Here is a 25,725-nt window from a genome sequence, read left to right on the forward strand (position 1 = left end):
ATCTATAAATATAATGAAATAATTTGTATTATATCTTGCCCTAACATTTATCAGGCCACAAATGTCTGAATGAACAAGTTGTAATGGACTGCTAATTTTTTTAGCTTTACTAGATGGTAATGTAGTTACTTTTTTTGCAAGACAATAGTTATAAATGACAATTCTTGTTTGGTAAGTGATCCTAAAAGACCAACTTTTACCACTTTATGTAACTAGTCTTGTCCAATGTGTTTTAATATAGCATGCCAAGTTATGCTATCACTATTATTAGTAATGTTGGAACTTTAAACAATATAAATAAAAGCATTATCCTTAATAGATACATTAACGTTGTTTAACATCATAAAACCATTTAACACAAAATCATAACCATAAAAAATATTATCCAGATATATTTTTACACAATACCATAAACAACAAATATAATATAAAAGCCTAATTGTAGTAAGGAAAGAATAGACAAGATTTCATCAAACTTTTGAAGTGCAGAGTACATTATGAAGATAAAATATGTGATCGCCCCACAAATCCAGTTTGCAGGTACCAATCCCAAACATTATAACAGAAGCATAATTCTCGATGTATATATCTACTTCTCTTTAAAATTCGATAAAATTTCACAAAGGTTATCTGATCCCTTGATGTATGGTCGGTTGCTCCTAAATCTTTGGTTTGATATAATCACGAGCAAAGTGACCATGTTTACCACAATTAAAACAATTCATATCCTAGCTTTTTTATCAATTTATTTCCTACACCTGCACTTATATCAAATGCTATTTGCTTTTATTCCTCTTTTGACATATTTGGGATCCTTACCCTTACCCTTGTCCTTTTTATATGTAGAGTTATATGCTCCCCGTATCTTAATCTCACGTGTGAAAACCTCATTTACAGGTTTTTTAGCGAGAAATCAATTTTCTTCGAGCTTAACACAAAGAGTAGCACCATCAAATATCTTGATGTTGTCACTGTAGGTAAAGTTATCACACATATGTTTCCAATTGCTTGGTGAAGATCGGATTAAAGCTTGGACTTATTGTTCATTAATCATCTCATATCCAACACCCTTTGATTCACTTATCGTATTAGACATGACTATAAGATGCTACCTCATCGTCCGATTTTAATGTTTTTTGCAACCATCAAATTTAAAGGTTAACTAATAAAGTCTACTAATAGAGGTTCCCTCATAATGAATCTTTATTGTGTCCCAAACTATTTGGGTTGAACAATGCCTTTCAATATGCAACATTTTATCATTACTCATGCTGCTCAACATCATAATGTAAGTTACACGATATTTGTGTCTATAGGTTTGATATACTTATATATCAAACATGTGATGAGCAACAGTGTTTTCTTGCTCGAGTTTAACCATTAATTGTATGATTGCATCCAGTCTTTCTTCCTATTCCAGGAGATAATCAATCTTATGATGCCAAACATCGTAATTCTTTTTATTTAGTTTGTCTCCATGGTTCAAATCAACAATAATATTCTTAGATACAACCATATTAAGAGTTATTGATATGAATCATAAATATCAGTATCCAATACAATTTAAATGATATTTATTTCTACTTCATTCTAAATTAAACAAATAATAATCCAACACATGCAATAGAAACGAAAAGAATGTTAAACATCTAACCAATTTCCATTTGTATGTTCTAATAATTATTGAAAATTTAAATGAGTTCTTAACTATAGTTATTAATTCCAACTAACAACTCTCATTGATCAAATTGCATATATATTCATATACATATGCATATAATATAATTAAAACTTATATTACATAAAATATATAGTTCAAAATAAACAACTAATTATCTTAAAAATAATATAATAGTGAAATAAAAAATTAAGAGTGATAAAATTTAAAATTATTTTATATTATAAGTGCTTAAGTGGGGTCTTTAGTTACACCATTTACTTCGTCAAAGTTCATTTATGCTCGAACCATGAAAGGAATTTAATAGCAACATCCAAACAATCTACATTTATTATAATGTATCGTATATCCTTTTTGGTATATTGATGTTCTTTCTTAAGCAACATTACATCAACAAGAGTGTTGAAATCTAAGAATTTCAGCCTATATTCCAATGATGTAAGATCGACATCCATTGCTCATACAGAGAATTGAAAACAATTAACATTTGATGTTCCATGTAGAACTAGAAAACACCATTGATAGCTAGTCTACTCATTTAATAATACATATATCAATGTGCTCTTAATTTTATGAACAAGATTAATGGTATAACCTAATAAATGATCAATTTGTTGTTGACTATTCACTATAACAAAAAATATTCCAAAAGCACGTAAATATAATAATTAAGTGGATAACAAATAGGCTTTGAAGCATAAAGATAATTATTTTTAAGGTATTAATTACCCCCACTATATTTGTTGTAGGGTTAAAGCAATATACATTCATGATACAATAAAGCCTTAAATCATAGATAATAACTTCTATAAGTTTATTAAGATGTTCTATTTTGTTTGTAATAAACATAAACATGGAGTTTATAGAGAAAGATTAGGGAGAGAATAATATTTTTTTAGTCAACATCAAGATGATATTTATAAATAAAATAACACATTTTCAGACCAGTGTGTTTATAAAGTTTAGAGACACGCCTCTTCAAACCAATATGTTTGTAGAGTTTAAAAACACATCTTTTCAGACCAATATATTTACAAAGTTTAAAAGGTATACCTCTTCAAACCAATATGTATATAGAGCTAAAAGTCCCACATTTATAAGTAGGTTTAACTTATTAATGAGAGATGGACATGGTCCAGGTATTTAAAGGAGTTACTAAAAGAAATAATCACTTCCTCTACTTATATATATAGAGACATAACCAATATGAAAAGTAGTTTTATTCATTATTAAAAGAATATAGTTTTTTCTTTCTTTTCTCCCGTCTTAAACTCTCTGCATTAACTTGATAAGATTTGCAAAGATATTCATATAGTGAAATACCTCTTTGGTTACGGTAATTAAAGTAGCACTTGAAGCAATTAATACAAGGATAAGAAAATGAATTCCCACATCACAAGTAAGTTTTCTTTAAATCTACAATGGTATTGGAGCATTGTTTTAATATGTGTATTTTGTTAGATTTTATGCAATATATCTATTACTATATAAATTTTTTTCCTTAATATATATAAATGCATGTTAGTTCTTTGTCTGCATTAATGACTACACCATATATTATTTTAAAGAGGAATTATAAAAGCATATGTCAGGTTTGTATTTATAAAGGTAAATACATTACTTTGACATTACTTTTTATTATATTGATTGTATCATAAATTTTTTGTTCCCATTTTCTTTAAAAAAATGATCATGACAACATTTGACATTATGTAACATAAATGCTTTTTATTATCATGTTGAAATTCATTAATTTGAGAAAACTAAGTAAATTGTTAGAGTTAACTTGCCATGAGAAATAATATGATCCATATTATTTAAATGAGTTACTAAAAGAAACAGTCGTTTCCAAACGAGCGATTACACCACATATATATTACACCACATACCCATCTCTCATAAATAAATCAAGCCTGATAACAAAAGTTGGGATGGAAAACTTTGTGTAACTACAAAGAATCGACGATTATACCTCATGCATATTGCACCACATACCCATCCTCATAAACAAATCAAGCCTAATAACAAACAGTCGAGGATGAAAAACTTTGTGTAACTACAAAGAATTGAAAAACCCACTTGTTTATTTTAACATACGAAGAACAATCAATTGTTTTGGATATGAAATTTCTTATGATGGCTGTAACAACATGGATTCACTCATTTGATGAGTTTGAATCATGGAAATATCGAGGATAAAGGGATCATTAACAACAATCTTACATGCGATTAAACCACTAATTGCCTTTACATCACCTTTAGCCAGTCAAGATCACAAAGAACACGACATTAATACATATTGAAATCACCAAACCCACGAACTTCTCACCAATAATCATTGTATTTGCAAGCAAGTCTTTGAATTTGTGGTTTTTACTTGCAAATTTTGGAAGGCAAAAGACACCAAGATGGAAACCCATTAAGATTGTGTTGTTATTTTGGTTTATTGGGCATGGGTGGCTTAGATTTCGACGATAAGAGAAAACCAAGCTATTTTTTTTTAAAAAAAATCATGGCAATTTTATAATTTTAGCACTACAAGGCTATTTATTCATTACTTGGAACACAATGGCAATCTTTAAAAAATTTTAATTTTTTTTTTAGATTCTTTATATCATGCATCAATAAAGATGTAAAGTGTTATGTAATTTGTAATTTTTTTCAAAAAATAAAAACAAAGGTGTAATAAAAAAATGATCGGATTATAAAAGGGCTAAATTTTCCATGTTTTATTTCATGCGTCTCCTGGTTTCATATACATAAGTTTTATTTATTTCTAGTTGTTGAGATTTATAGATTTGAATGCATTTATTTTGTGTAATTTTAAACAATGCGTGATAAAAAAATTAACCCAAATGCTTGTAATATTCTAATAAATAAAAACAATTTATTTCCAAATAAATTTAATTTACCTGAGAACATTATTAATAATAATGTTAGGCATTTCACTAAAAAACAACTATATATAAAATTTGTTACAAATTCATTATCATTTATGATTTGAGAAGTGAAAAGAGAAAACAATTAAAGTTGTCAAATATAATTTATATTATCTACTTAACCTGTGCTTCATCATGGCTAATAAAATTTTCCTTTGTAAAAAACTAGATATGCATGCTATTTTAATATTTTTTTTTACATGGAAAATTTTAAGTGTAAATCAAAACATTTATGCAAACATATAATCAAATAAAATTGATAATTATCTATGTAGATAAACAAAAAAAGCCATTAAAAATAACTACAAGATAAATTAAAAAAATTAAAAAATAAATGCAGATCAAGATATTTAATTCCATAAAATCAGATTATTATATGTTTGTGATTACTGAATTTATTTATCAAAATCAATAAAATATAATAAAAATTAAAACATGCATGGAACTGACTGGAAAAAATAAAAGGAAAAAACTATTATGCAATGCCAAACATATAATAAATATTATTTTGAATTAAATAATTTTTAATAAAATTAATCTCATCTATGTAAAATTAAAAATATAAATACAATCAAAAGAATTTTTTTAAAAAACCTATATTAAAAAATAGCTTATAAAATCTGTGGTCTTAGTCATGAGATTAGAATAAACTAACAGGAAAGAAATCAAAGATAACCACGAAACAAGTTTTTTTTTAAAATAATGTAGAATGATAAAATTATAAAAGAAAATAATAAAAAAATGCTAAATAACATTAAATTTTCAAACTCATAACCCGTGTTATTAGATTGAAAACACCACAAGTGGATAAATTATGAAGTCCAATCTCTAATAAATCAAATATTGAAGGATTCAACCTTGAAAAAAACTAGCTACATAGAAAATTATAATTAAAAGAACAAGTGTAAAAATCAAAATAAAATTAAATTGAATGGTTAAATTAAAAAAAATAAAACAACATTAACTTTGATCGAATGATAAAATTAAAAACTAATAAAAATTAAACAAAAAAAAATTCAAAAGAACAAAAGTTATATTTTAAAAAGTAAAACAACATAAACTTCGATCAATAACAGAATTAAAAAGTAATAAAATTTCAATAAAAAAATTAAAAAAATATAAATAAAAAGTTAAATAATTAAATTAAAAAAATAATATATAATAAATTAGGATTTAAAAACTAAATTAAAAACACAAATAACTTTCCTAAAAGATTGAAGATGCAAACTAACAACAAAAAAACAAAATGATTGAAATTGAAAAGCTAAGAGGATAGACGTGTGGTTTCCTTCAATAAGAGTTAAAAGAATATAAGAAAAAAGAAATAATTATTTGCGGCAAAAGAGCATGGTCACAAAAATTACTGAAAAAATTCAAAATACCATTGCCTCCAAAACATTTATTTTTTTCATAAAAAAATATGATAATTTTATTATAGCAATTCCCAATAAATAATTTATAATCCTATAATAAAAAAACTTATACCTTATATATATATATATTTTGTTATTTTTCATCTTCAGACAAAAAAACTGCTTTTAGATTTTCTTAACATAAAAAGTAAACACCAAGCTCACACAATTTTTCAAAACCCATTTTTTAAAGTTTTGAAAAACTCACCAATTCGATTTTTTATATTTTTCCAAAACAAAAATGATATCAACGTAGCCCCTACTATAAAAGAAAGAGCGAAACCCTAATCATATTCATTTGCGACGTGGCATGTAAACAACTCGACATATTCATCCCTACCTACACCGAACGGTGACCAGCGCGTAACCCAGACAAACACAACACTTGTCTCTTACTCTAAAATATTCCGCTCGACACGACGAAAAATCCCCTTTCCCTCACCATTTCTCAGTGTAAATCTTCAAAATCACCGACATCTTGCTTTCTCTCTTACTGTAAAACCAAGAAAACCAAATAAAACCCTAATTTATCTTTCACTCACCGAGTCACTCGCCATGATCGAGCTATCTTCAACAATACCGAGTCAGATTCGGTTCCTTCTTCACACCTTGAACGAAGCCAACGTCGACTCCGTGTTTCGCGACCTCTGCCAGGTACTCTTTTTACTTTACTTCATTGCCCCTAATTCTGCAATCGATCGTTTATTATCTATCTCTCTCATCTTTTATTTTTTTCAAAAAAACCTAAACATTCCTCTCTTTGCTTGACCGGATTATATTTGTATTAAAATAAAACAATTATTTTAGGTTTTGCAATTTTAATTTAGTTATTATTGGGTTAAAATTGAGGGTTTTTTTTTTAATTTATTGTTTGTTGGTGAATCAAAGGTTGACGCGTTGTTTGGGTGTTGTTGATGTATTGCAGTTCATGGAGTATGGATTTGAAGGAAGTGTTCTGACGCTCCAAACATGTTTGGAATATTTGAAGACTGACTTGAAAAACATGCAGTTGGAAGCCGTACTTGTTTCGGTTTTCAAGTTTGTTTTGGACAAACCTAATTCCAGTACTGTGTTTTGTCAGTCTTTAAGAAGTTTGGAGATCACTGAAAATTTCTTAGAGAAGTTGTCTAATTCGCTGAAGCTATCCGTGGCTGAGAAAATTGGCATTGGTCTGGCGCTCACCGATGCGGAGAACGCTGATACCAGGATGTTTGGTGAGTTGTTTGTTTATTCCTCCTTTTCTGCCCCTTTACTGGCTTGTAAGCCTGGACTGCATTTGTTGATGGGTGTGTTGTTTTTCCAGCAAAGAAGTTTTGTATGGCTCAAATTGAGGAATTGTGTGCGAATCCTGTTCCAATAAGTTCAGTGGATCAAGTTCAGAATATTGTTATGTTCCTCCAGCGGTCGGAGGGGCTATCCAAGCATGTTGATAACTTTATGCAGATGTTGTCGTTAATGCAGCCAAAAGATGTTACCCCATTTGTTTTAACTCCACTGATTTCTGATGAACTGCGCGAGGCCAATTTTTGGAGGTGATCTCCTCTCTTTCCTGGCTTGGTAATTAAATGAGGGTAAAGCTCTGTGGTCTGTAACACATGCAGCGTGCTCATTTTTTTTTTTGTATTGCAGGAATATGGATCTCTTCCATGGAAGTACAGAGAGTGAATTTGATGCTATTTTAGCTGAAATGGAAAAGGAGATGAGCTTGGGAGATATTGTGAAAGAGTTAGGCTATGGATGCACATTTGATGCATTGCACTGCAAAGAAATATTATCTCCTTTTCTGCCCCTGTCAGAAGTTACAATCTCTAAGATACTTGGAACAATTGCCCGCAACCTTACCGGGCTTGAGGACAACCAGAGCACATTTTCAACGTTTGGCTTGGCTCTTGGTTGTGACATTACAACTGATCTTCAACAGTTAAGCTCCTGGGACGTTGACATCCTTGTAAAAACAATCAAGCAACTTGTGAGTCCAGTTCTGTTCTTATTATCCTAGTTTTTTTTTTTTAAATGTGAAAATTGCTAGTATTTAAAGTAAAAAATTCCTTGATTTATTGCACACGGATGCTTTTTACAGGCTCCTGGTACTAACTGGATTCAAGTTATTGAAAACCTGGATCATGAAGGATTTTACATACCTAATGAGGAGGCATTCTCCTTTCTGATGTCTGCATACAGACAGGCATGCCAGGTATATCTTCATAATATGTGAAATACATGCAATGTTAGATAAGTTTCAATATCTTTGTTTGCTTTTTCCGAATTTGTATCTTTGATCTTTGCAGAATCCTTTCCCTCTCCATGCAATCTGCGGGTCTCTTTGGAAGAATACTGAAGGTCAACTATCTTTTCTGAAACATGCAGTACTTGCACCACCAGAAGTGTTCACCTTTGCTCATTCTGGAAGGCAGCTGGTATGGTGCTTTTCTATCGGTTTTTCACTTCCATTCTGAGACAACCCCCTGTTCTGATTCTGACTAGTTATCTGCTATTGTTGCAGAACTATATGGATGCTGTGCATGGCCATAAATTCCAAGTTGGGCATGCTAATCATGCATGGCTGTGTCTTGACCTTTTGGATGTGCTTTGTCAACTTGCTGAGACAGGTCATGCTAGTTCTGTTCGATCAATTCTCGAGTATCCTCTTAAACACTGTCCAGAATTGTTGCTTCTTGGGATGTCACATATCAATGTACTTCTCTTGTTTTATTCATGATTCTTGGAATTATATCCTACATATTTATTTGGCTGATCAATTTTACCTCTCTTATTGCAGACTGCCTACAGCCTTCTCCAATACGAAGTGTCTTTCAGGGTTTTCCCCCTCATACTCAAAAGCCCTGCTTGTGGTGGTATGATGCTTTACCTTTGGCATCTGAACCCTAATCTTGTTTTGCGGGGATTTGTAGAGGCAGGCAATGTTGAATCAAACATCATGACCAAGATATTGGATGTATGTCAAGAGCTAAAGGTAAACAGAGAGAATTTGTGACTTGATTTTTGTTCTAATCATCTCTTGTGCAGTGTTTTTCTTTAATAATAACGCATATGTTCCATCATCTCCTCCAAAATTTTAAAGCTGCCATTTTGTTGGAACCTTTACCATAACCTTGCAGTGTTCGTCCTGATCTGATCATCTTTGGATTCATCTATTAGTTATGTTTCTTTGTTGCTTGTTTTGGTGTATTTCATTTTGAGCTCAAATTTCTGGTTCCTTCGTGCAGATTTTGCCATCAGTATTGGACATGATTCCCTTTCCTTCTGGTATCCGATTGGCAGCCCTTGCTTCAAGAAAAGAGCTTATAGACCTTGAAAAGTGGCTGGGTAATAATTTAATTACATACAAGGATTCATTCTTCGAGGTAATGTTCAGCTGCCCTTCCAAACTCTTCATTAAGGTGCCAATACTCAGTGGCTGTGTCAAATCTTATCTTGGGATTTTTGTTACTATGACATAGTAAAACTACAGCTTAGTTATGGACATGGTGAGACATGACATGGTGGTGTTTATTTTCAAATCTGCAGGAATGTCTCAGGTTTCTGAAGGAGATTCAGCTTGGTGGATCACAGGATTTTTCTGCGAAACCTTTTCATCATCAAAGCAATGTTGTGAATCATTATTCAGAAACTAGTTCATCCTTCCTGAAGGTTACAACTTCTACAATTCATTTATTCTGATCTTCTCCATAAAATTGCTCAGTGATTTCCTAATTCTCTGCATATTTTGCAGGTCCTTCAAGCTCACACCAGCTTAATTGTCTCTACCCAACTGTCTGAGGAAATGGAAAGATTGCATGTGACAGTAATGGACTCTAATCCAAGGCTGCAAAATGGTAGCTCAGCAGATTCATCTACCCCTGATGGGTTTTCAGATGATGTTGAGGCAGAGGCAAACTCTTATTTCCATCAAATGTTTTCTGGTCAGCTGACAATTGATGCAATGGTTCAAATGCTTGCTAGATTCAAGGAATCTTCAGTGAAAAGGTATAATGTTAATCTTTAAAAGTGCTTACTTTTTTTGGTATCTTACTATGCCTTGTTCATTAGTAGTCTAAATTACTGAACTACATCCTAGGGTTTCTCTGATGATAATTATAATAACAGAGCCCTTTTCAGTGTTGGAAGTTAGCTTTGAATTATTCTACCTGGAATAATTTTCGGGGAAGAGTTGAATACTTTTTATTGATGCTCTATATTTTATTCGTATATCCTGAATTGTATATTTTACATTGTCTGTATCTCCTCCAAGCAATTGGAATGATTGTAGTTATTTTATTAGTGTTTTTTGACTGACAGGTATGGGCAAGGGTCCCAACCTTGCGCGGATGTGAAAGCCAATGATGCTTTTCAGACCAGTACCATCTTAGTTTTAGATTATTTTATGTGATATTCATTGAAGAGTTTGGGTGTTTAATATTTTACTTTGTTGGTGGAGCCATCAGAGAGTTTGGATTTCAGTAGTAAGACTAATCTCTTGTTGAAATCACTGACAGGGAACAATTGATTTTCGAGTGCATGATTGGCAATCTATTTGAAGAATATAGATTCTTCCCTAAGTATCCAGAAAGGCAACTAAAAAGTGCTGCTCTTCTTTTCGGTGAGATTTATTACAGAGTTTAAAATAGCATGGCTTATTTTTCTAGCCTTCTAGTCCAATGCTTGATATCAAGTTACATCGATTGGCTCTGGTCTTAACAATTATGCTTTAGAGCTTGAGTGTGCACGCTGCCTGTACAATTTTAACTGTGCTATCGTTTACATCATTGTTTGCTATAATATCAAACCTACTCCTTTTGTCATTTCATGAGCTTGGATTTTTTGCATGTATTCCCTTGTTCAGACTAGGGGCCTATGTAGAAAAATGTTATGGTATTTGGTTTCTGATATAGGTAATTCAAAACTGCAATGCTGATTTTATTATTTTTCTGTCAATCATTTTTTTTTAATTATTGTAATGGGTCCTACATAGTTTAAACTGATATAAATTTGAATTGCAGCATTAATGCTAGGACATTGTTTGTTATTTGTTAGCTTACTACTTGATTGAAGGAATTTGATCTGTTTGCCTGTGATTGCTACTTGTATTTGCATTTTGTAGCACGAGGCATAAAGCTGTGAAAATCTGCATGATTAACTAGTCAAGTAATCTTGAGCTTTATGTGATTATTGAACAAGTGTAATTTGGAATGTCTTCAGCAGATTTATGTGGTTGTGTTTGTGAATTGTATACCAGGTTCTGTTATCAAGCACCAGCTTGTTACTCATCTCACTCTTGGGATTGCTTTGCGTGGTGTTTTAGATGCACTTCGCAAACCTCCAGATTCCAAAGTCTGTACCATCCCTAAGCGACCTTCAAACTGTATATGTATATATGTGTGTATATAATGTTTCCAATGACTGCTCTTTGCAGATGTTTGTGTTTGGTACCAAGTCTTTGGAGCAGTTTGTGGATCGTTTGATTGAATGGCCACAGTATTGCAATCACATCTTACAAATATCTCATCTGCGTGGCACTCATGCTGAGCTTGTTGCTTTCATTGAACGAGCACTTGCCAGGATTTCGTCAGGGCATTTGGAATCAGATGGAACTAACAATGCTTCTTCTGCTCATCACCATAGTTTGTTACAGGCTGCCTCAGCAAATGGGGAGGTAAGAAATTGTTTTTTTATGGTACATTTTGTGCCCTCTCCTCCTGTCTTGTGCATCCATATTTTTTAACTAGATCCATGAATGTTTGACAAGGCTACCATCTGAGATGTCAAGAAGATATTTGACATCAAACTTTGTTGAAAGTGATGGAAACCAGATACATGAATGATGAATGTTTGGCAAGGGTTCAATATGAGATATTCAGAAAAAAAATTCACATCAAACTTACTTTGTTGAATGTGGTGGAGTCTATTAAATTCTGGCATAAACCTTTTATTTTCAATACACAAACATATTTGCAATAGAAGAAGCAATTTGGTGGCAAGTCAGTGCAATAGTGTCAGGGAGCTAGAGTTTGGGCACAAACACATGCTCATTGCTTTATGTGAAATAAATAAATCATTGCACATGTGATTCTCCTTTCCATTTTATTTTCAACCATTGATTGCAGCTATGATCAATCCCTGCATTTTCTATTGTCTAATGTGAATGTACTAGTTGCACCAGATATTTCATAACATTCGTCCAGGATGTTTAGTGCTCCAACTAATATCCTGTATTTCAACTATCCTCTTAAAGAAATAAAATTAAGGTGATTGAGGACATCTTGAGCTGGTTTGCGATGATCAGGTAAAAACTTCTAATTTGCATGTTATGGACACACTTGGCACCATCATCTCTGCATCTGCTTCTCACTGGACCATTGCACCTCCAGCTCTCGAACACTGCGGCACTGATCTTTCAACAGATCACTGCTTTTATTGCAAATATTTGTGGACTGGGAGCTATATGACATTGTTATATCATAGTTTGGTCCTATGACATTGTAACTTTGATTAGGGGCCAAACTAGTTGGTTAAACTAAGCAGTAGCCTCAACAACCTTTGTTTTTCTAACCTTGTGCCATTATTGCAGTCAAACATTCCCCAGCTTGGGCAGCAACTTTCATCTACACTCCACAGTCAACAGAGACATGAAAGTTCTCTTGATGACCGTCTGAAAGCATCTGCAGCTCCATTTAATGAAACTAAACCATTTCTATCTTCCGGTGGGCAATCTTCAGCTGCTTCAAGTGATGCTTCTAGCATTCAGAAGGTAGCTTTCACAACTGATTTGTCTGATGTCAATACTTGAATTTCATTCCCGTAGTTCTTCACTTTTTCGGAAGTTGTGATTGCAGAATACAGTTGCTTCATCTTTGTTGTCTTCTTCACCTGGTTTTGTCCGTCCACCCCGTGCAGTGACCTCTACCAGTAAGCTCATTAATGATCCTAATTTTTTCTTGTTTACTTTAAGCTGCCATGCCTAGAATTGTTTTAAAAATGCCTTTATCAGCATTACATACGACTCATTATTTAATACAGGGTTTGGCTCTGCATTGAACATCGAAACACTTGTAGCTGCTGCTGAGAGAAGAGAAACACAAATAGAGGTACAATGTTTTATTTTAAAATCCCGCAAGTTGTAGCATTTTTTACATAGATACGTGGGGTCTATGGTAGCTTTATTTTGTTTCTATAGAGATGTATAGAAGCCTCTATGATTATAAAACTCGACTCATCAGCTACTGCCTGGTTTATCCTTATTAATTTTTGCTATCAAGAGATGTTATTTTACAAGCAACTACTATCCTCATATGTTATTTATGCTGATAACTTATCTGGGAAGGAAAAAAATTCTTGGCCATTTAAGCATCAAACTTTGTATGGAGCTATTTGTTATTCAAAAGTGTTCGTGCTTTGACCAATCTATTTAATTGTTAGCAGATGAGAGTCCCTGAAATCTCATGTTTCAACGGGCCATGGTTATTGGTGGTCTAGCAATTGTGAAATATGAGGTGCACTGTATGTTGTGTAATGATAAATGTCATCTTTATGTATAGTTTGGGTGGCCTTCCTGTATGGTTGGATTATAAGGTTATTGCATAGGTAGCTCTTTACCTTGGATAAATAGGTGGGTGTTCTCTAGCGGGTATAGGATATTTTATCCCGTGCATTAGTGGGCTTTAAAAAAGAAAATACTTCTTAAATCTGGGATATTTCTACAGGTGAAAATAGAGACTTTTCAATGAATTGCTCTTAAAGAAGCTGTTATGGGATATTATCTAAGTTCAACCTTCTAAAGGGGTTCTGCTTCCTGGAACTTTTCCAGTGATAGCCTTTAACATTGCAAAGTTCCTTTTCTTATTATTTTCTACTGATATTGTTTTGTTTTCTTATCTGTTCCTGATATGAAGGATTGCTTAGCCTTTAATTTGTAACTTCTCTTTCTAATAATATATTATTCAAAGATAAAAAGTAGTGAGGCTCTTTGGATGGATTCTTCTTGTGTGCTGTAGTTATCTGGTTTCACTTTCTGTTTCCAGGCTCCAGGATCAGAGATTCAGGACAAAATATCTTTCATAATTAATAATATTTCAGTTGCAAATGTTGAAGCTAAAGCAAAAGAATTCACTGAAATACTGAAGGAGCAGCACTATCCGTGGTTTGCCCAGTACATGGTCATGAAAAGGTGAGAAGCCTTTTTAAATGACTTTTCCTGATTCTTTACTGTGTCTAAATGTTTCTAAGCATATTTATGTTTGTGTCTATGTAATATATTAATTCTTTGTGCTGTTGCCCTTCCTTGTTGGTCTTCCTTAATGTCTTTGTGCAGAGCAAGCATTGAGCCCAATTTTCACGACTTGTACTTGAAGTTCCTTGATAAAGTTTATTCAAAAGCTTTAAGTAAGGAGATTGTCCAAGCCTCATATGAGAACTGCAAGGTTTGTGTCATCACATGTATCTACTTTGTCCATTGGACATTGTTGAGCAACATCCTTTTCAGAAAATCATGTGGCATGGATAAGTCTTTTTCAGTTTTAAAGTAGAATAGATCAGTATTACCTTTTGTTCTGTTTCAGGTTCTTTTGGGATCAGAGCTCATAAAATCTAGTTCTGAAGAACGTTCCTTGCTAAAAAATTTGGGAAGCTGGCTTGGAAAATTAACTATTGGAAGGAACCAAGTTCTGAGGGCGCGTGAAATAGATCCTAAATCTTTGATCATAGAGGTGATTCTTATACATGGAGACAATGTGTGCTCCGATGTTATCAAGTCTCATTAGATCTTTCTTTTTCATTATCGTTTTTAGTCATTTGAGAATCATAAGTTCACTTGAGTTAATCTTGTAATTGGGCAGGCATACGAGAAGGGATTGATGATTGCAGTTATACCATTTACATCCAAGGTACACATGTTGACAATTAGATGTCTCTGAATTTAATTGTCAAGTAATTCTTATATATATATATATATATTTTACTTGCTGTAGGTTCTGGAGCCATGTCAAAGCAGTCTAGCATACCAACCTCCTAATCCTTGGACTATGGGCATTCTTGGATTGCTGGCTGAGATCTACTCAATGCCAAACTTGAAAATGAACCTCAAATTTGACATAGAGGTAAAGGGATACCATGAGCACTGACTTGCACAAGCGTGTGGACTTTTTTCTGCTATAAAAGCCTTACTAACATAGGCTGTATTTGGTTGATTATCAATAATTTTCTTGTGGCACTTCAGGTCTTGTTCAAGAACCTTGGCGTAGATATGAAGGACATTGCACCAACTTCTCTCCTGAAGGATCGGAAAAGGGAAATTGAAGGGAATCCTGATTTTTCCAACAAAGATGTTGGAGCATCCCAATCACAGCTGGTTCCTGAAGTTAAATCTGGAATTATATCTCCACTAAATCATGTTGAGCTACCGCTTGAGGTTGCAAGCCCACCTAATTCTGGTGGTCATACTCATTTGTTATCTCAGGTTTGTGTGCATTTTGTTTTCTATTTTTTGTCTATCTGTTGTTGATATATATATATATATATATCTGAAGTTAATCTGCTTGGTGTCTTCAGTATACCTCTCCTGTTCATGCGTTGATGGAGGATGACAAACTAGCTGCATTAGGCTTGTCTGATCAGCTCCCTTCTGCTCAAGGTCTATTCCAAGCGACTCCATCCCAGTCAACATATTCTGCTAGTCAGGTACGGTTTAATATCACATGCTCATGGTTGAACAATAGACTGACTTCTTTGTTCTCTAACTTGCAAGTTCTCTATTGTTGGCAGCTTCCCACAGCAATACCCAATATCGGAACTCATGTTATTATCAATCAGAAACTAAATTCTTGGGGCTTACATGTGCATTTTCAAAGGTTCAAACTCTTTCTACATTACTCTTATGATGCCTTGTAGTTACATTGGTTTGTGTTTCTCTGATGATCTATATCCCATTAACAATTGACAGACTGGTTCCTGCTGTAATGGATAGAGCTATCAAAGATATCGTTTCTGGTATTGTTCAACGAAGTGTTTCTATTGCAACACAGACAACAAAAGAGCTTGTTCTGAAGGTCTGGATGCTGAAATAAACAAAGCATTTGGTCCCTTGTATTGGGGCTTGCCGCATCTACCTTGGCAGCAAGCTCTATAGGCACTTCTTCTTTTAGTTAATGCCTTATTGTCTTTGCTTGCTATATCATACATATATTGTATCTAATCATAGTATTGTTTTTTTAAATCAAATATCTCCACACCTTACAAAAACTTTTACCAGTCTTATTTCCCAGACATTTCTGATACCTTCCCGTCATATTGCACTCAATTATAGGATTATGCCATGGAATCCGATGAAACAAGAATATATAATGCAGCACACTTAATGGTTGCCAGTTTGGCTGGAAGCTTAGCTCATGTAACATGCAAGGTTTTTTCTGTCACAGAACTTTTTAGCTTCTTTCTTTTTCATTTGTTTGGAACTTGAAATCATTTATCTGATTTACTGAACTTTTCATTTTTCTCAGTTTAGTAAACTGGTGTTCTGTCTGTTTGCCAGGAGCCATTACGGAGTTCAATATCAAGTCAGCTAAGGAATTCAGTTCAGAGTTTCTCTTTAACAAGTGAAATTCTGGAGCACGCTGTGCAACTTGTTACCAATGATAACCTTGATCTTGGGTGTGCAGTGATTGAACAGGCTGCCACAGATAAGGTTCCATTTTTAGCTTTGATATATACCTATTGCACTATCCTCTTCCTAATTTTGGGGGTGCTTGTAGTCTTGAGTGATGTGCAATGTGTGTAAATTATATCTCATGTCTGCTCTGGCTCTCTCCTATTTCCGGTGCTCATATCAGATCTCAGAAGTAACTTAGAGCAGACAAGGGTTTGTTAGATTGTTCCTTGGTAACACCTTTTGTTTTGTGTTTGATGAACAGTCTGACATGTATCCTTGGCTATGTTGCTTGGACTTGGGTATGTGTGTCTGGTGTCGGACCGTGATCCAAGTGTCAGAACTGTCAAATTTTAAATTTTAGGATATGGTGATTTAAACATGAGTAAGGGAATATGTTTACGATAAGTATTCATATATAGATCTATCTTTAAAATATTGGATTTTGTACTTGTGGGGAAAAAACTCGTTTTGAATTGGGCTTTTCTAACACTTGGGCTGTTTTAGTCAGGTTGATCTAAAAGTGTTGTGCTTCCTTCTTTATGATACTAAACTCGATTCCTGGGCCATTTTAAATCACAAAACAGCTGGGCTTTGTCATCCAAATAGTTGGTTTAAATGCTGCTATTTTATTTACTCTCTTTACCACTGGCCCTATTTGTTATTGAGTATCTTGCCCCTCTCCCTTACTCATGCTTATGCTCAATGCCTCAAGCGTTTTATTGAGTCTATGCCAATTGATAATTTAGTTGTCAGTGTCCAAGGTCACTCGTGCCGTGTTGACGCAGGTATTACCGGGCAAAGTGGTGAGTCTGAGCAACATAGCATGGCTGTATATGAAGTTACTCCAGGAGAGTAGGATATGTATAGGTGCTTGATTTCTTAGGAGCACTAAACAGTTTGTTTGATGGAATGAAATTCCAGAATCTTAAAAATTAGTCACATTTGAGGCAACTGTGGTATTCAGTAGTCTTATTGGCTTCCATGTGGAACTTTGATTCAACAACACTTTCAGGAGTTTGCAGAATTTAAGTTCTGTTTTGTAACGGTTTTGCTTTGGTGTTGCTTCTTGTCGGGTAGTGTTCTCTGTTCTTGGTCCCTGACTTGAAGGTTACTTTTCATTCTAGTAATCTACTTTATTTTTTTTAGAAATAACCAAACTTGGTATGCAAGGAATCATTATTTGATTAGACTTATTTTTAAGAAATAATATGAAAATAGCACTACTAAATGGCTTCCACTATTTGATCAGAAATGTGGTAGATTAATTCTGTCCTCTTGTCACTGGTTTTTAACGGAACAGTATTTCATGCAGGCCATACAAACCATTGACACTGAAATAGCTCAACAACTAGTAAGAAGGAAGCATAGAGATGGTGTTGGTCAAACATTTTTTGACACAAACATGTACACCCAAAGTTCTATGGGTGTTGTACCTGAGGCCCTTCGCCCCAAGCCTGGTCACTTGTCTGTTTCTCAACAGCGAGTTTATGAGGTATATACCTGTTGATCTTCTCCATGTGGTACATTTGGTTCTGAGAAAGAAAGCACTTAAAAAAGTTATCTATCTCCTTAACAACCCCCCCCACCCCGGGCACCTTCTTGTATTCAGGATTTCGTTCGTCTTCCATGGCAAAACCAGTCTAGCCATAGCTCACATGTCATTCCTGCGGGTTCTGCTTCTTCTGGTGCTTCTGGTCTTGCTAGTGCATATGGTTCAGTTTCATCAGATGTGGCTTCTGAAGCTATTGAATCTAATTCAGCTGCACTTCTTAGGTGCTCTATTGCTATTGATTGGTGCTTGATATTTTTTATTTTCAAAATTTTGAATTGCTGAAGTTTTGAATTTCTGTGTGTTCTGCTTCAGTGCTTCTTCAATTCATAGTGCAGCAGCTGATGGTGTTATCCCACAAAGTGCTGAAAACAATTCAATCAGTGCTCCATTCTCTGCTACTGCTGCTTCCTCTGAACTTCACCCGGTGGAATCCTCAGATGTAAAGGTTGGAAGAATTTCTGCTGCTTCTGTTTTTATGTGCTTGGGGTCATTTTTTTTTTTGAATTTTTGGCTCTCTTTTTGTTTGAAGGAATCGGGAGTTTCTTCTGAGCCATCTTCAGCTGCTTCTGAGCGTGCTGGGAGCAGTGTTGCAGATGCTTCCCTGAACACTAGGGATGCATTGGACAAGTACCAGATTATTGCGCTGAAGGTTGCTTTGAATCCTTTTGCTTGTCTCATTTGCGACATCCATTCTATTAATTCTTATGTCTGAGCAAGGTGATAATTGAATGCATAGCATGCATGCTCATTTTTATGTTAGATGCGCTTGTCCTTTCTTTTGGACTTGCGTTTGGGAGGATATATATATGCTTGTCCTTCCAATTAGGTTAATGGACAGGGAATGTAATTGTAACCAGTAGCGTCGGTGATGTGAGTGTTGCAAATATGTTTCTTCTCGTATTTTTAGTTGCATTAAAAGTGGTTATATTCTTCTGCTGAAATCCTGTCTTAAATGGTTTCAGTTGGAGACTTTAGTGGCTAGTGATTCTAGAGAAGCTGAAATCCAGGTACTGTTTTTTCCCCTCCTGTTGGTATGTATTGCCAGCAAATTACACGTCCTTGAGCTTCACCTAAGTTTGTATATTTTTCCACTGTTGGTGATATTGTATTATGTGAATTTTCCTGTGAGGTTTTGTTATCTAATGTATAACTGTCCTTTTGGTGTTCAGGGGGTAGTTACAGAGGTTCCTGAAATCATACTCAGATGTGTCAGTCGAGATGAGGCTGCATTGGCTGTGGCACAAAAGGTGCACTTCCTTTGATGACTAGTTATGTGATGGTTTATTGTCAGGCCATCTTTGTTGCTTTTTATCTATTGATTTCAGTTAGTCTGCTGCTTAATACCCATTGAATGAACAATTGCTCATAGTTTTTTCTTTGTTTTTCACAAATTGAGTTTTTCTAATTATCATACAGGTTTTCAAGGGTCTATATGAGAATGCATCGAACAGTTTTCATGTTAATGCTTGCCTTGCAATTCTGGCTGCTATTCGTGATGTGTGCAAGCTTGTGGTTAAAGAACTCACTAGTTGGGTATGCCTTTGTGAATATTTCATAATTTTAGGTTATGCATAACATTTTCTGACTCTGCTGTATGATAGTCATGAACTTGGGTAGCAGAATGAGCTCAATGTCCTGATGCAGTAACCTGTATTCTTTCTTGGTTATTTCAGATAATATCAAGATTTTATTGTCTTGATACTGTTTAATTGTTCTTCTATTTGCATTTGTGCATGTTACTTAATCAGTTTTCAACCTTTTCTTACAGGTGATTTATTCAGATGAGGAGCGAAAGTTCAATAAAGATATTACTCTTGGCCTGATAAGCAGTGAATTGCTCAATCTTGCAGAGTACAATGTTCATATGGCAAAACTTATTGATGGGGGAAGGAATAGTACGTCCAAGGAATTCTTCTTGTTTAGAGTAGGCATTCTTGCACTTGATTTGTTTACTAATTCCATAAATTGTACAGAAGCTGCAACGGACTTTGCCATTTCTCTTGTCCAAGCTTTGGTTGTTGAAGAATCCGATGTCATCTCTGAACTCCACAATCTTGTTGATGCACTGGCCAAGGTCATATTTTTTCATCTTTATGTTAGAGTTCATTACATACTGTTTTGTTTGACTTTTCTTATTGATTCTGATTTGCAGCTTGCTGCAAAATCTGGATCTGCCGAGTCATTACAACAGCTGATTGAGATTGTCAGGAATCCTGGTGCCAATGCGGCTTCTCTAACTAGTTTAACTCTTGGAAAGGAGGACAAGGCAAGACAGTCCAGAGACAAGAAGGTCAGTGAAGATGCAATGGTTTATAACTCACTCCCTTGTTTGCTTGGTCTGATTCTAAAACTTAATATTTTTGTTGAAACAGCCTATCAGTCAGCTGATAGCTAACAGGGAAGACTATGGCAACATCGAATCTGTGGAACCAGAAGGTTTTCGTGAGCAGGTATCCTGAGCTTAAGTAGTTTTATGAGAAGTTGTGGACTCTTAGATTTTTCTCCAACTGGCATATGCATGTTTTGTCTGTAATTGTGAGAAACTTCACATGCTGGTCTCTAATAGAGTTCAGTGCAAGGCCACTTGTTTTCTGAGATTGGTCAAAGTTGCAAACTTCTCTTAAGGATTTCTTGGAAGATCATTGAAATTGAAGGGACCATGTGATCTTCCTGAGAGTAGAGGAATTTAAAGATTACATTTGTGTCTCTCTCCCTTTCTTATGCAACCCATTTCTCACATATTGATGACTTCTATCTTCCTTGTTTTGTCATCTTCTGTTTATGTTAATAGTTGGGGAGGGTGTATAAGAAAATTTCTATTACTTTTCTGATATTTTTCAATTGCTTATATTGTTCTTATGTAATGTAGGTTTCCATGTTTTTTGCGGAATGGTACCGGATATGTGAACTTCCTGGTGCAAATGATGCAGCTTCTACCCATTACATCTTACAGCTGCATCAAAATGGATTATTGAAGGGGGATGAAATGACAGATCGCTTTTTCCGTGTACTCACGGTACTTTCTCTTTCCTTTGAACATATATTGCAGGAATAATGTTGAATATGCTCATTTATAATTTCTACAAAATATTTCAGGAGCTTTCTGTTGCGCACTGCTTGTCCTCTGAGGTGATCAATTCCAGTGCACTGCAATCACCTCAGCAAGTGCAGAGTCTCTCATTCCTTGCTATTGATATTTATGCAAAATTGGTCCTGTCAATCCTAAAGGTAAACTTTTCTGCTGATTAAAAGCATTTTCACAGTTTTCCCCTTGATCTTGTATTCAGTTTATGATGCTGTAACATCTTTCAATTTATATTTCTTTCTGTCAGGTGGAGCAGGGATCAAGTAAACTTTTTCTTTTGTCAAAGGTAAATCTTATCCATAGGGGCTTGTATTTTTGAGTTACATATAGACCGTAAGAATTTTCTTTTTGGGAAAAATCATTACTGTTGCTCTTGTTTCTTCTTAGCCTCGTACGTTTTATATGATGTTTATGGTATTTCAACAGATTTTGAGTGTCACTATGAAACTCATACAAAAGGATTCAGAGGAGAGGAAAAATTCTTTTAATGCAAGACCATATTTCAGATTGTTTATAAGCTGGCTTCAAGACCTCCTTTCCCCAGAGCCTGTTATTGATGGTGTAAACTTCCAGGTATTGCTTATTTGGATTCATTTAGACATCATTTTGTCTGTTCAAACAGTATTTGCTCAGTGATGTTGATTGCATGTGCTACAGATCTTGACAGCCTTTGCTGGTGTGTTCCATAATCTGCAGCCTCTTAAAGTTCCTGGTTTCAGGTCAGTATTATGAATTGTGCAGCTAATGCTAATGATAAGCTCTTCGACAATGCGTTAATATCCTGAACATATATTCAAGTTTCTGGCTTATCTGAAGCAGAAATATATGGATTGGATACTCTGGCTAAAATCATGATACTAGGATAAAATTGCGCTAACTTGCAAGTGTCTTTCTGAACTTTCAGTTACACCTTCAACATACTGGGAAGGTTTTTGTGCAAAACTGTTCTGTTTCTGAACCTTAGGTTTGTTCCATGAATAGTAAATTTCTTTGTTTGCATCTAGACCATCAGTGTTTGGCCATAGCCAATGATCCTTCCAATTTTTAATCGTACAAGACTATCCCTTCCCTTCCTCCTCCTCCTAGACAGAAACAAAAAGGAAGATGAAGGGGGCGAATAGAGCGCAAAATTGATCCTAGGAAAAAATTCCATTTAACAAAACCATGAGTTGTAGAACAATGTTTTCAAGAATGACAATAACCAACTAAAAATACAGAGCACAGAAATTGCTTTCTGAATTTCTTGTAACTTCAAGTTGATATGCATGATTAACTACCATCAATATTAGAAATTTTAAACTCCAATCCCTAAACATTCTTGAAACTTGTGAGCAAAGAGATCTAGTTTTTTAACCATCCTACTTGTAGTTGCTATGCCTAGGACATTAGTGTTTCAGAATTGGAAATTTATTTTCAGAAAGTTATTTCCCCCCTGCTCTTTGTGCATCGCTTATCTGATTAAAATGCTTCTGCAGCTATGTGTGGCTCTCATTAGTGAGTCATAGGAGTTTCATGCCAAGATTGCTCACAGGAAACGCGCAGAAGGGCTGGCCTTATGTCCAGCGGTTGCTGGTGGATTTGTTCCAGTTCCTGGAGCCATATTTGAGGAACGCAGAGCTAGCAGTGCCAGTATGCCACTTCTATTTACTTGTTTGCAGCTCATTATAAGCTTAAAATGATGTGTCTGATCTAGTTCTTTGTAGGTTCACTTGCTTTATAAAGGTACGCTTAGGGTGCTTTTGGTGCTGCTGCATGATTTCCCAGAGTTCCTTTGTGATTACCATTTCACTTTCTGTGATGTGATTCCTCCAAGCTGCATACAAATGCGTAATATTATTCTCAGTGCTTTCCCTCTCAATATGAGGCTGCCAGATCCATCTACTCCAAACTTAAAGGTCTATTAATTATATTCTGTCAATAATCAATTACTCATCTAACAGATCCGATCTTGAGTTTAATGGTTGTGAAAATTGATGCCAGAAGGTTTGGTTCTCTGTTTAATTTTTTTTTTCAGATTGATTTGCTACCAGAAATTATGGAACCTCCTCGCATTTTTTCTGAGGTTGATGCAGCTCTTAAAGCAAAGCAGATGAAAGCTGATGTAGATGAGTATCTCAAGGTATTTTATAATTTCTCTTGTTTCTGTGCTTTGAGTCTTGGTTCATGAATTACATAATACCTTTGATGCATCTTCATTTACATCTGTTACTATTTTCACTCGCTGTAATCACTTGTAACCAGGCATTTCTGTTCTATTCTTCACACTACATACCATTCTAAGTATTCACATCCTGGTCTGCAGTATATTGTTTTGATGTCACCCTTGTTAGTATTATCTTCTCAGCTATTTAATTTGGAGCTCTTTGCAGACGAGGCAACAGGGTTCTTCATTCCTGACTGAATTGAAGCAGAGATTGCTCCTTATAACAAGTGAAGCTGTGTCTGCTGGACCCCGCTATAATGTACCGTTGATCAACTCCCTTGTGCTTTATGCTGGAATGCAGGTAATCCTCTGTTCTGTCGGCCATTTTCTTGTATTTTCTTCTTGTTGTCTCACAGACAATCTGCTGTTATCTATGCATATGGTATGGTGTTGTATTTTGTCTTTAGATCTTTTTCCTCTTGATGTCCCTTGTTGACATATTAGTTCCGTTTAGATTCAGAAGTTGTGCTTGATTGTTTTGTTAGATGGGATGGTATAATAAAGGGTCAGGAAACAATTTAATGAATTTTTTTTTTTAATTTGGAATTATTATACAGGCCATCCAGCAGCTTCAGGCAAGAACACCTCATGGACAATCGGCGGGGAATACTGTTCCTTTAGCTGTATTTTTGGTGGATGCTGCTTTAGATATTTACCAGACGCTAATACTGGACCTAGACACTGAAGGCCGATACCTCTTTCTAAATGCCGTTGCCAATCAACTACGCTATCCGAACAACCATACACATTACTTCTCTTTTGTCTTGCTTTACTTGTTTGCTGAATCAAACCAGGTAAAACATGGTTTTGTTTGATGGTCAATGTGCCTTCTATTTTGTCCTGTCACATACACCTGTAAATCACTCTGAATCTTGCTGGATAACTTGATAAATGGCACTTAAATATGAATCAGTGTCCATTCTAGATCTTCAATGCCAAAGAAGATGAATTGTTGTTTTTGACGCCCACACGGAGTTTCATTGCGAAATGAAATAAAATATGTATATAAGACAAGACTGACTGGATACTTTTAGTGTGGGGCGATAGCAAGACAGGTGATGGCTATTCACAAGAATAGCAATTGAATTAGGACTGGGGTTTCCACTCAATCCTCTCACTCGGAACCGCTTAGCAAACTCGGCTGTGGGACTTGCTTTGGTTTTATTACGACTCCTTTTGTGTGTGTGTGTGTGTGTGTGTGTGTATTTAAGAGTGCAGAGTGCTTATTGATAATGTCTTTGGTAACATGTATGACAACAGCACTTAAAAGACCTCTTTTCCAGATTTCAGACATGTGAAATAGGCTTTTCAGTATATGAAGAATTAAGTGGTTTATTTAGTTATTTCGGTGGGCGTGAAATGCTTGTATTTGATACTTCTGTTTTTTCCGTTGGCAGGAAATTATCCAAGAGCAGATTACAAGAGTGCTTTTGGAACGCCTAATTGTTAATCGACCACATCCATGGGGCCTTCTGATTACTTTCATCGAGCTCATCAAGGTGAACCACACTTGAGAATATTGCCTTCTGTGATCTGAATTGACTGCAAGTTTCTTCTGGAGATTGATGCGTGTATTTTGCAGAATCCTAGGTACAACTTTTGGAATCGATCATTCATAAGGTGCGCACCGGAGATAGAGAAACTTTTTGAATCGGTTGCAAGATCATGCGGAGGCTTAAAGCCCATGGATGACAGTATGGCCTCCAGTTGGGTTTCTGAGAGCGCACATTGAAGTGTACTGATTATGCATTATGCCTCCTTGAACTATTCAAATTACAAATTAGTCTGCGACTAAAATCATTTTGTAAACATGTTTAGAGGTCTGAAAATTCCCCTTTTGTACATGTACTATTTCATCATGGATCAATTCCCTTTGCTAATGCTCCAAGGCACTGCGGTCAGAGATCTCTCTCACATCATGTTGACGTGTAATATACTGTACAAATGGATGGCATAATAGCAAGTCGTCAATATTGGCCTTTGCCAAAATTGATCTATCTTACCCTGGATGTGCTAGGAACTCTTTTGTAATAGATGATATTTTCTTGAATGTTGATTTTTGACGTTCGCAACCATGTCATCTATCTCCTGGATTCTGAAAGGTGATGCTGTCTGTCGTCAGACCCCCTGTCTAGACGACGGTATACAGGAAAATGGACAGGAATCCCGATTTATGCCTCCAATCAAAAGTGAATCCTGATGGTCGCTTAATCAATA

At 34.9% G+C, this 25,725-nt stretch overlaps 1 protein-coding gene across 2 annotated transcripts; it reads left to right on the forward strand.

The window, feature by feature from the left end:
• Positions 1-6,402: 6,402 nt before the first annotated feature.
• On the forward strand, positions 6,403-25,583 carry LOC105131830 (CCR4-NOT transcription complex subunit 1-like). 2 transcript variants are annotated; one of them, XM_011035005.1, is made up of 51 exons: positions 6,403-6,683; positions 6,955-7,243; positions 7,333-7,561; positions 7,659-7,998; positions 8,110-8,223; positions 8,318-8,446; positions 8,533-8,724; positions 8,809-9,003; positions 9,257-9,394; positions 9,558-9,680; positions 9,763-10,016; positions 10,526-10,629; positions 11,266-11,360; positions 11,443-11,682; positions 12,598-12,777; positions 12,863-12,935; positions 13,047-13,114; positions 14,048-14,193; positions 14,338-14,446; positions 14,585-14,731; positions 14,861-14,908; positions 14,993-15,121; positions 15,241-15,480; positions 15,573-15,701; positions 15,786-15,871; positions 15,964-16,069; positions 16,327-16,422; positions 16,552-16,704; positions 17,981-18,160; positions 18,278-18,441; positions 18,533-18,665; positions 18,750-18,869; positions 19,183-19,227; positions 19,390-19,467; positions 19,637-19,753; positions 19,989-20,115; positions 20,194-20,294; positions 20,373-20,510; positions 20,593-20,670; positions 21,090-21,236; positions 21,317-21,448; positions 21,553-21,591; positions 21,732-21,878; positions 21,963-22,024; positions 22,781-22,934; positions 23,009-23,200; positions 23,320-23,424; positions 23,675-23,809; positions 24,066-24,302; positions 24,906-25,007; positions 25,091-25,583. In XM_011035005.1, the coding sequence occupies exons 1-51, from the start codon at positions 6,585-6,587 to the stop codon at positions 25,238-25,240; spliced, it is 7,134 nt and encodes a 2,377-aa protein (XP_011033307.1). In that variant the 5' UTR covers positions 6,403-6,584; the 3' UTR covers positions 25,241-25,583. The 2 variants fall into 2 exon arrangements, with proteins under 2 accessions (XP_011033307.1, XP_011033315.1); XM_011035013.1 differs by having other exon boundaries at positions 6,609-6,683; positions 6,918-7,243.
• The last annotated feature ends 142 nt before the right edge of the window (positions 25,584-25,725 follow it).

Source organism: Populus euphratica, unplaced genomic scaffold (genome assembly GCF_000495115.2).
Source record: "Populus euphratica unplaced genomic scaffold, PopEup_1.0 scaffold2.1, whole genome shotgun sequence".
Classification (NCBI taxonomy): domain Eukaryota; kingdom Viridiplantae; phylum Streptophyta; class Magnoliopsida; order Malpighiales; family Salicaceae; genus Populus; species Populus euphratica.

What these genes read in the sequence shown, in the direction of transcription:
- LOC105131830 (XM_011035005.1), top strand. Translation starts at nt 6,585, where the DNA reads ATGATCGAGCTATCTTCAACAATACCGAGTCAGATTCGGTTCCTTCTT. An exon ending in CTCAACAGCGAGTTTATGAG is followed by an intron (nt 18,161 to 18,277) that starts GTATATACCTGT and finishes TCTTGTATTCAG; the next exon opens with GATTTCGTTCGTCTTCCATG. An exon ending in TGTTTGCTGAATCAAACCAG is followed by an intron (nt 24,303 to 24,905) that starts GTAAAACATGGT and finishes TTCCGTTGGCAG; the next exon opens with GAAATTATCCAAGAGCAGAT.